The following is an 11,420-nucleotide window of genomic DNA, read 5'->3' on the forward strand; positions in this document are numbered from 1 at the left end:
TAATCTGTAGGCCTACAGAAGATGGGTGGAAACAAGAGGAAGGGAGGAGGAACAGTTACCGGGGGTCAAGTACACACACGACCAAATATTCTTCATTAACTTTGCTCAGGTGAATATCATGTCTCACTACCAAAAAATATCAGTTAGTGATAAAGTAAACAGTTTAATAATCTTTTTATAATCGGCAGGGTTATTATTACATGGATATCTATCTTTCTTCTGGGGATTTCAATTTTTAGAGTACGGACGTACACATTTTAAATCTCGTTTTGATGAGACCTGTATAATATTCGTAAATGTAGCTGTTTGTAGGGAGAAATGCTTCAGGATTTTCCAGATCATCGTAACATGGAACACTGTAAATTCATAACGCAGGTGCACAAAAATGAACTTTTCATCAGAATTAAAGAGTCAAATATCATTAATCATTTTGGTAATTATCAGATTCTTCCACTGACCTTTAAAACAGCAGACTTAAAACAGCGAATGTTGTAGGCGATGATGTTAGTGCGATGATGAGCTTTCGCTGCAAGACGCCAAAGATGTTTCTAAAAGCATACTGTTCTTCATAAAGACTTTTGTTCAAGTTTTCGAAGGATATAAGTAGGGGGTGTACAGGAAGTTATCCTACAATGCATTATGTTTTTTTTTATTTTGTTGCCTAAAAGGTTTGGTGCGGAAACATGCGTCGAGAGTCAGCTATAAACCGTATCCTGACAGGTGTGCACAGTCCAGGTAGATTCAGGTAAGGTGCAAGAAAGATAACTCTAAATCTTTACTAAATAAAAGTTTTTAAAGAATTTTCTTGGCCAAAAGGCGGAAGACTATCCTTGTTTGATATATAAATTGTGAACCTAACTTCAGAGATATGTATACTCAATTTTAACCCTTCCCATATTGTTTTTATTCACAACTTAATCTTTTCTATTTTTGCCAACCATCAGACTCTTTCGAAAATGACAACTGTTCTGTTTTGGAAACTTAATTTTTAAATTACACTACAGCTTTACATTATTTAATTGGCTATTCAGTGTCCTTTTAGAGAAAGATCAAATTCAAACTTATCGGCTTTATATTAGATGAAACATATGGAGATAACGAACAGCACTCAAGATCAAAATCCATAAAACAATACAAAACAGGAGCGGAGCAAACGCGGACCTCCAAAACATCAGAGGTGGGATCAGGTGCCATGGAGGAGTTAGCATCCCCTGCCGACCGGTCACACCCGCCGTGTGCTCCCTGTCATTGATCGGAAAAAAGGTAAAGTCCGTCGTCAATTCAGTGTATAAATAATGCAGTAATAATAAGTATGAAAAACTTCAATCAGCATTTAACTCAATGGTAAATTGTATTTGTTGACAAGGTCATTGTATCGACCATAGAACGTACGAAAAGATCGATGACTTTAAACGAGACTGATGATATTCTTGTTTCATCAACTTGTTTGTCAATAATTTACTTCGCTTTTGACATTGTTCATAGAGCATGCTCTTGCGTATCTAATCAACTGAGATATGTTAACTCCGTATGTAGGTGATGAAGGTATATTGCTGCATAGATAAGGGAAGTTGACGATAGAAAAGTTCGTCATCACGGTTATCATAGATTTTGGTTGTTAAATAACCATTAACGTCTTTTTCATGTGAAAAATCTTAATTAATCAATTTAAAGTTTTGCACTGAGTCAATTTCAAATAACATTATAGACATTTAGAGAGGACTTTTTAAAATCAAATTAGAACGTTTTGCTAGATTTTGACAAGAAAAAACTTCTTATACATTTCCGTATAAATCGTGATGTTATGAAAGTTTGGAGCAAGCCATAGCTACCAAGGATCTAATGGCGATATGTTTGGTCCCTACTCTCCTAATTTAGCACCAATTGTGTCAAAACCCTGTGATAATTCATGCATCATTCTCTTTTTCTTTTAACAGAGTGATTGGTACATTACAGAACTCTGAAGATTTCTCGAGAGCGTTTAACTGCCCAGCCTCGAGTTTTATGAACGCAGCTAACAAGTGTTCTGTGTGGTAGTCTATAACAATGTACCCACTGCAAAAATCCAAATTAATGTTATCCTTAAATTTTTATAAGATATTTCTTCGTTAAATACAAAGGAGAGCATTGAAGGAAAGAACAAATACTGTTTTTAAACTTATATTTGCAACCATGGCATTTATTCAAAGACAAAAATCTTACATTTCTTTATGAAGCACAATGCACCACTTAAAATTTTAACTATTTTTACAATAAATATGTTGATGTCATTAATGATTGGAAGGCCAATATTTATACGATGTTACTGTTTTGTTATAAATTTTGTATTGACTGCAACCAAGTAAATTACTGTAAAATCACATACATGTATTATCGTGGGGTCAAATTTTCATGGTTTGAGGAAATAATATGGGTTCGTGGGGATTTAATTTCGTGGATGAAGAACTATTGAATAGTTATGTATATGACAATTTACATTTCGTGGTGGACATAAATTCGTGGGTCTCTTCATGCCTCGAAAACAACGAAAATTAAACCCCCCCCGTGAAAATTAGTGATTTCACAGTAAATTTTTAAGCATGACTTTGCCCTCAATTTTTTTTTACAAGTCTTGCATAGAAAGTGAAATTATTTTTAAATCGAACATTGATTTTATTTTCAATTTCTATGTAGTAAGTATAAGGTGATTAATTGCTGTGATATTTAACCTACCTGAACATTTATATGCAATACATGTATATGATATATTTTTGTCATGTTTTATGTGATTTACATTTGTATTAGTAATGGTTAAATCATATTTTTATTGAATAAATGTATATAATACTGTATGACAATGGTTGTTAATAAATCATTTTTATATCAAAATTTATTCGTAAATTAATCAAAAAACGTGCTTGGAAGCTTTAAACAAACACTAGAATAAGTAACCTAAAAAAGTATATATTTTCAAACAAAAATTCAGAATTGAAATCAAAACTGGCAAGATAATACAGAATTTGTGAAAGCATCATTAAATTTCATTCAGTGGTATAGGAGGAGCTGCGATACTTTCACACATTCTTTATTACACAATGTCATTGTGCACAGCTCGGTGCTCACATTACCTCTAGTTATGTAGAGTATACACCCCCCCCCCCCACTTGAAAAGCGTGAGGGGTATCCGCAACTCCTCTTTTACCAATGAATAAAATTTAATGAAACTTTCACAGAAGCTTTGATAATACTAGTACATAGTGCCATTGTGCCCTCCTATTTTACTTTTTGATCGGACATATATGTTGGGTTTCCCAGAGCAAAACATGGGCGCGGTCATTTTTTCCATAATATTGAAGTGTACCAATCTCTTATCCGCAACTCCTCCTATACAACTGAATAAGATTTAATGGTATTTTCACAGAATCTTCATTACAAAATGCCATTGTGCATCTCCTATTTTACTTTTTGATCTGACACTTATTTCGAGTTTCCCAGAGCAAAACATGGACTTTGCCATTATAACCATATGGGAGGCGGGGGTATTATTAAGGTATTTCATTGCTCAAAGTACCTCTAGTTCCTTCATAGGCAAGACTGTGTAATTGTTTTAATTCTATTTTATCTATCATATTTATTTATTTTTTAGACTATTTTGATTTCCTTTAGAAGAAGAGAAAGATATAATAAAATGATCAAATTTTAAAACTAAAATTTATGAATGTTTTCTTTGCCAAATTATAGTTGACAGCTTAAGATATCATATCCCAAAATTTAAGTTACATTCTAATCAAGATACTTTCAAGAAACATTTAAACAATCATGCGTCGAGTTCACGTTTTCCTGACATCTTTTTCCCTCGAATTTTTAGCTTATTATGTTGATTTTTCCGCGTGCGCGTGTATCATCTCTTGCACTCCATCTGTAGAAAACGTTTTATAATACATTCTCACAATCTTTTAATGAATATGAATATTTCATTTTTTTTAGATTTACTGTAAATATATTACGTATATCGCTGTGTATTCTAACTTAGAATTTCTCAGGAAGCTCTAAACACAGCACACCAAAGACTGCTTATTAAAAGGGTAGTTTTATGCTCCGCCCTAGGATGTGAGATAGAAAAAAGTTATTTATAATTTATTACACAATTTGTAATAGTCTAAAATATGCTTAGAATTATATTAGACCAAGAATAAATAATTAAATTCATTATTTTCATTAATTTTCACAAAATAAATGTAAGTAATCAACAGTGTTTCTGTTCACACATAGTCCATTGTTTTTAAAAAAATTTCCTGCAGAGTCAAGGGAGGTGCCTTTGTTGAAAATGAATTAAATAGTCTCCATATGCACACCTATATATGATATATTTTTCTAGAAGTCCAAAAATCACTATTTGTTAGTGTTTAGGCTTCCTTAACATCCACTTATTCAAGTACACGCTAATCAACGCTAACTCCTTAAAAAAATCCATTACCGCAGAGAAGTGTCGCTAAATTTAAAAATAATACATTTACAGTATCTGAAAAGGTCTTGGAAGGTTTTTAAAAAATAATGATATGGGATATAAAGAAAAAATAAAAATTTCTGATGAAAGGGGAAAAATGAAATTATATTTTGAGAAACAGAACTGATTAGGGAGACAGATAATATTATGCTATCCAAGTTTATATAGTGACCTATCTGTTTTCGTGTTTGTTGAAATGTGAAAATAACGAAATTACTGAAGCCCAAAAGTCCATTGAAAGAATACAAATTAAATAAGGGAAGAACAATATAAACAATATAGATAAGACTTAAGATAATTTAATTCTTCTTTTCCTAACAATACCTCAAACCCTAATAGTAAAACCGTAACATGTCATTGAATGGGAGTTGTGATGGTTACCAATAAACAATTGAGAAGTTACATATTTATGATCGGTACAATGTTGCCTTTAAAAGAAGGTTTGCAAACTCTGTTCAGCTGATCTTGAGATATAATCGGCGAAACAAATGGACACCTACAAGTTTAAAATGTTATAGTGTCTTACCGTCTTTCAAACTGTTGCTAAACAGCATGCCAGGTTATACAACAACAAGTTTATCAATAAGCAAGTTATTCAAGTTGTGTGTACGTTTACATGTTTGAAAATATTTGAGAAGCGTATATTCTTGAAAATTTCGGACTATTCTTACGTTTTTTTCCTGTCAATATGGCTGAAGCCCAGTGTCCCATTAAGTGCGCCTATTGTTTCGGCGATTCTGTATGTTCTTGTGAGATATGTGACAAATTAATATGTACTGAATGCTGCCATCTTAATGTTGAAATAGAAGAGTCCATGCAGTTATGACTTTCAAGAAAATTTGCCAGAATATATCAGAAAAAGTATTGGTGCTACTTGTTTCCGATGCAATGGGAATTTAGACCGCAAAGCTGAGAAACCATGCGAGCAGAAAAGGGATCGACGGCCTAAGAAAGACAAACGCATACCAATGGCACAACAAGAAAAAGACTTGTCTGTTATGAGTGCTGGCAGAAGCCGCCATATTTCTTGCCTCTCATCTGGATCATTTTGGGTCAGCAATCAGTTTGGCAAAATATTCCTTATTGACAATGACGGAAATGAATTGGAGGAGAAAAAAATTAATGCACTTGAGGGGTACGGAATTCATACAGTAAGAGAAGATGACATTTTAGTATTTGTAGATGTGACAACCAAAACTGTAGGAGAACTGAATCCAAAAGGAAGAACAATAAGACGAATTGCGTTCAACGCAAACGACTGGACGCCATGTTGCATATTTTACTCTCAAATAAGTAAAGATTTTTTGATAGGGGAGAAATTAAACGAGGAAGCCAGAATTTCCCGTTACACGATAAAAGAATGGGAAATTCGGAAAATCCCATCAGACAGTGACAGTAAGAGGCAACCCATCTTTCACGATCCTCGATATATTACGGAGAGAGGCAATGGGGATATCTGTGTTTCTGACTGGAGTTCTCCAGTTACAGGAGCATTGGTAGTGGTTAAGAAAAATGGGAAAAGGCGATTTTCTTATACTGGAACTTCACAGGCGTTGTTTTGTCCAGGGGGAATTTCCTGTGACAGAAACGGTAACATTTTGGTTATGGACGGTGCTGAACGTCGTGTTCATTTACTGAATAGAAAAGGGCTGTTTCTCGCTTACCTTATTACGCTTGCACCTTCAGGGAACTTAAATTGTCAGGGGTTGTGTTTAGACTCAGAAAATCATATTTTCTGTGGATATCTGAACAGAGTGCTTGTGTTCAACTTGGAATATTAATATATTTGTACGTTAAAACATTTAATTTATCTATCTATGCCTTTTTCACTGCCAAAGTCGGGTAGTGTAAAAAGTTCCGATAACTAGATCTATGAATTAGGAAGTATAATGCAGAAACTATGCATTTTCATTCTCAGTTTGTAAATTGGAGTTTCTTTTAAATAAATACTCGTACACAATCATGGATTTTGGAACTTGAATGAAAAAGTTGACGGAAAGTTAAAACAATGTCATTTTTTCAACCCTACGGAACATCTAAAACGCTTCAATTTTCAGAATCGTCAAGTTAGCTCAGTCGGTATAGCACTCGCTCCGTGATCGGGAGGTCGTGAATTCGAATCTCGGCCGCGACTGACGTAAGTCGATAAAAATAGGTATAGCAAATGTTCCTTCTCTAAGCGCTAGGCACTCTGAGGTGAAAGTTGCGGGTTCTTCGGATGAGACCTTAAAAATTGAGGCTCCGTGTCAAGTCACACGTCTGCACGATAAAGAACCCTCAATGCTCAGTGGTCCGAGGTGCTGAGTAAAGATTAAAATTTGAAGTCTTTCACCAGAGAACGGTGACATCTCTATATGAGTGAAAAATTTTTGAATGGGACTTAAAACAACATACAATCAATCAAACAATCATTTGTCAGAATCAAAACCAATCAAAAAAAAGAATCAAAACCAAAATGATTTTCAAAACAAATGTTATTGGATCTGCATATTCATGAAAGCTGACAAACAACAATCTGAAAAATACAAGAGTACGAACAGCGGGTTAATATGATTTTAAATGAAACGATAGAAATTGAGTGCCCTTGAACTGAGAACAGTAACATCAGATTTTAAAGCAAGAGTAGCTTTAAGATAGACTCCACTAAAGGAGAAAGAAACAGAGAACTGCCAAAGGAGATATACTGGTATGATGGCGATCAGTGGGAAAAGAAATAATTTTACTTTTTTCCATATATTGTACAATATAAAATATTATTTATTTATAGGGTACAGCTCACGAAAATGCTGACTCGCCTAGAAATAACAAACAACTATTTTGCATTTAGGTGTCTCTGTAGTGATCTACAGTATAGAATACTCTTGGACAAAGGGAGTTCAAGTGTGTTTAGTTCAAGTGTGTTTAATTGAAGGGATATTCCCCATTCAAGGAGGGCTTCTGATAATCAAGAAAAAGGTTGGACCTCCAAAACATCAGAGGTGGGATCAGGTGACCAAATATTCTTTCGGTTTTTCAAAAACGGATATTTATATCAATTGCGTTTTCTAAATAAAACGTTATCATATTATACTTCTATATAAGGGACATCTTAAGAGTATTATCAGTCGCTGGAGATAGTACAGTATGCTTAAAAGAATGATAATGAGTTATGCCGATGTGAATCACACTCTGGATTCATTATTCTGAACTGAGACCCCAGGTGTTTTGATACCATCGACAACTGCTTTTTCAATAAAATGGAACTCGTAAATTTACTTACTTTGTCATTTCCAAAATTACTATGTTAAAAAAATTCTGATTGTACACACAAGTACTCTGAAGTTGAAAAAGGTGCTGAGTTTCTGTGTGTTTTTTGAGACCAGGTCTTCCAACAATCCATTGGAATCCCATGCATTGGTACCAAATGCGCCCCGTTATTAGCAGACCTTTTTGTATTCATATTAAGCAGATTTTGTCCAACATTTTATACGTGAAAAGAAGAAAACACTTGCTGTCGCCTTCAACTCTACATTTACACTCTTAAAAAAGTTTTACTTAGTAGTCATTTTTTACTTGAAATAACAAAGATAAGTAATAGATAATTACTAAGCATTTACTTAAAATTTTAAATCAATTACTGAAATATATGTCATTTACTAGATTCAAATGTTTTACTTGATTTTTGTATTTTAAAGAATTGTTTTACTTACACACTAAAAAGTTTTACTTAGTAATTTATATTTACTTAAATTTGTGTATATAAGTAATAACATTACTTGGTCTTTACTTACATTTTACCACTATTTACTATATAATTAATATTTTAATCCCGTATATAGTGAGCTGTCTCTCTGTTTGTCTGTTTATCCACAGAAACTTTTACCTTGCCCATAACTTTTGATTTAAGCTATGACTTTCATATTTCACACGTGTATTCCTTGTGACAAGTCTGAGACACAAATTTGACCTTGACCTTGAAGTTTCATATTACACAAAAAATAAACTTATTCTTTATCCAAATCTTTTGAACAGTAAATACCAGGACATGTATACTTCACATATATATTTTTTGTTGAAAGAACTCATTGAATACCAACAACTATGAAATTTTGACCTTGACCATGGGGATTTCCATCCTTGTGAAAAAAACTTTAACCTTGGCCATAACGTTTGAACGGTAAGGAATAGTGCTTTCATACTTACATATATGTAATCATTTTGAGAAGACCATTCATAGGATACCAAGAACTTTGACCCTTTGACCTTGACCTTGGAGTTTGACCCACTTTTAAAAGCAAACCTTGACTCTAACTTTAAAAGGATTAGGGTTAGTGCATTCATATACATAGTTCATCCTTGTATTCTTTGTACCACCAAATCTGTCCCTTTGTCTTTGACCTTGGGGCTACATTTCAAAATTGGTAACCTTGACCATAACTTCTGAAGGGTTAAGGCAAGTGTTTCCATATTTCACATATGTATTTTTTTTGGCAAGACCTTTCATTAGATACCAATAACCTTGACCTTTTGACCTTGGAGATATCAAGAAATCCCAATAATTTAAATTTGCATTTAAGAAAAGTTTAACCTTTGAAATGTTGCCATACAGGGGCATAGGTGTTTCACAAACACATCTCGTTTGAATTGTATTTAATTGATTTACTTAAAACAAAAATTTATTTACTAAATCTAGAATTCAGATCAGTAATTACTTAAATATGGTAGTCTAATCACTAATTGTCTGTGAGGAGGAGTTATCTTTCTTCTAAATATTCCTTCATGTGAAAAAAAAGTCACACTAATAAAAATGCGACATTAAGTACTTGAAATGTTTAACCATTTTTAAAATGGTCCTTAAAAAGATACAACTTATCAATTTTTAAGGCTTTCGAAGTTGGAATTAAATGTTTTATTGTTATATATAATAAAACAATTACAAAGAAATTGGCAAAAGAAATAGAAAGTATAATTGTTTCCATCATGAGTAGATTTCTTCTATTAAACTATTCAGAGGGCCCAGTTAGGGAACCTCATGACGTTTGCAGTGTTTCTAGTAAATAATGTCGATTTTAGTAAATATGATAAGTATTTCATTTACTTAGTATTATTTTGAGTAATAATATTATAGATTTTGATTAATTTCAGAATTACATTTACTTAGTAATAATTCATAAAATTTAGTAAATAGAAATCATATTATCTCTAAATTAAGTAATAATAATTTAACAATAATGAGTAGTTCTTTTACTAACTTTAAGTAATACAATTCCTATAATTTAAGTAATTCTATTGATACTTAGTAAATCATTTTATAAGTAAATGAATTCATCCTTCTTACTAATTATGTTTACAATTACTAACCATGATAGTCATTTACTTGCTATTCTGACTAAATATATTTCACACACACATTCTTATGTTATCCCAGTGAGTTTGACATAAAAACACCACTAACAACCGCCACACATCTGTTTCATAGATATTTTACTTGAGAACTGGCTATTCTAAAAAACAAACTTTATGACAAACGAGATGACTTAAACTTTTCAATCGTCAAATTCCCTTACTCATGAACCAATATACATTTATTGACCGAGTTCGAGGGCAACATGCGTTTTTTACAAACTGTCTGCCTGAGGCCGTTAGACCGAAGGCAGACAGTTTAGTTCGTTTTAGCTCCTCCATGGCGCTTATCCCACCTCTGATGTTTTTGCTCTGCTCCTATTTTGCATTGTTTAATGGACTTTTGAGCTTGAACACTGTTATCTCCATTATCTCCATATATTTCACACACACCCTCCAACAACACCACTAACAACCGCCACTGAGTGCAAATGGTTAAACCAAAAAGGTGATACATATATATACTGTTTTATACTGTTTTATGATGGTTAACTCACACCCTTAGTAAATAAAACCACAATAACAGTATAATAACTTTTTGAAATTTAATTTCTACTCAATGTTTAGTGAAACAAACCCAAAGACATTAGACTATGTACAGAAAGTGTATATATATGGCAAACCAACATGTCTACCTTTTGTGGGCCCTCTGGCTGATAAGGCACAGGATGTGATATGGAAAAGGGTAGTAATATTCACTATTTATGATGGTTAAAAAGACATGTTTTTGAACAGAAAGTGTATATATATGGCAAACCAACAACCTTTTGTGGAAGGCACAAATAGTAATGCACAAGAAAAAAATTGAACAATTGAAGTCGTTTGAAATTGAATGAAAAAAAAAAAAAAGATTCGTCTTCTATTTTTTTAAAGTAAAAGTTTAACACTACCCTATAAAAGTGCTATAATGAATTGGATCATGTGATTTAAAATGCTTATAAATTTTATTTCATTGAAAAAAAATTTCAAAGGAGCCGTTTTAAAGAGATCGGATTGCAGACTTTGACGATATGAAAAAAAAATTCGTCCTTAAACAATATTTTTCAAGCTGTTGCAAAAAATGTCGAGACCAGTTTATCAATAAGGTTTTTCACATTGTGCAGCATTACAGTATATGTTTGAACTTGAATATTTGTAAAAGGTGCATTTATGGAACGCCGTCACTGCCTTATAGCAGAACACAACAACTGCATTGCGTCAACTTTACACTACATTATGTCAACTCTTTATGACATTTACTCACACTACTATTGCATTGTGTCAACCTTGCATTACATGTATGTCAACTCTATATGACATTAGACCACACTACTATTGCATCGTGTGAACTTTCTTTTACATTATGTCAACTCTTTATGACATTATACCACACTACTATGCCATCGTCTTAATTTTCCTTTACATTATGTAAACTCTATGACATTTACTCACACTACTATTGCATCGTGGGGATTTTCCTTTACATTATGTCAATTCTTTATGACATTTACTCACGCCACAATTGCATCGTGTGAACTTTCCTTTACATTATGTGTACTCTTTATGATATCAA

The 11,420-nt window shown here is 32.9% G+C and overlaps 2 protein-coding genes across 2 annotated transcripts in view; both read left to right on the forward strand.

Annotated features, from left to right (window-relative positions):
• The window catches only part of LOC134268942 (neprilysin-like), a 35,540-nt gene extending 32,792 nt beyond the window's left edge, over positions 1 to 2,748 (forward strand). Inside the window, exons 20-22 of the mRNA XM_062751177.1 lie at positions 11 to 109; positions 669 to 745; positions 1,938 to 2,748. Coding sequence (XP_062607161.1) covers positions 11 to 109; positions 669 to 745; positions 1,938 to 2,037 — 276 coding nt within the window. The 3' untranslated portion in view covers positions 2,038 to 2,748. The remainder of the gene's footprint in view (positions 1 to 10; positions 110 to 668; positions 746 to 1,937) is intronic.
• A 2,706-nt stretch (positions 2,749 to 5,454) lies between these two features.
• On the forward strand, positions 5,455 to 6,267 carry LOC134268938 (uncharacterized). Its single transcript, XM_062751172.1, has one exon. It carries the CDS (start codon positions 5,455 to 5,457, stop codon positions 6,265 to 6,267), a length of 813 nt encoding a protein of 270 aa, XP_062607156.1.
• Positions 6,268 to 11,420: the final 5,153 nt, after the last annotated feature.

Source organism: Saccostrea cucullata, unplaced genomic scaffold (assembly GCF_032062105.1).
Source record: "Saccostrea cucullata isolate Sc308-1 unplaced genomic scaffold, CSIRO_AGI_Scuc_v1 ctg687, whole genome shotgun sequence".
NCBI classification, from domain to species: domain Eukaryota; kingdom Metazoa; phylum Mollusca; class Bivalvia; order Ostreida; family Ostreidae; genus Saccostrea; species Saccostrea cuccullata.

Excerpts from the sequence above, each read along its gene's own strand:
- LOC134268938 (XM_062751172.1), top strand. The coding sequence starts at position 5,455 with ATGGCACAACAAGAAAAAGACTTGTCTGTTATGAGTGCTGGCAGAAGC.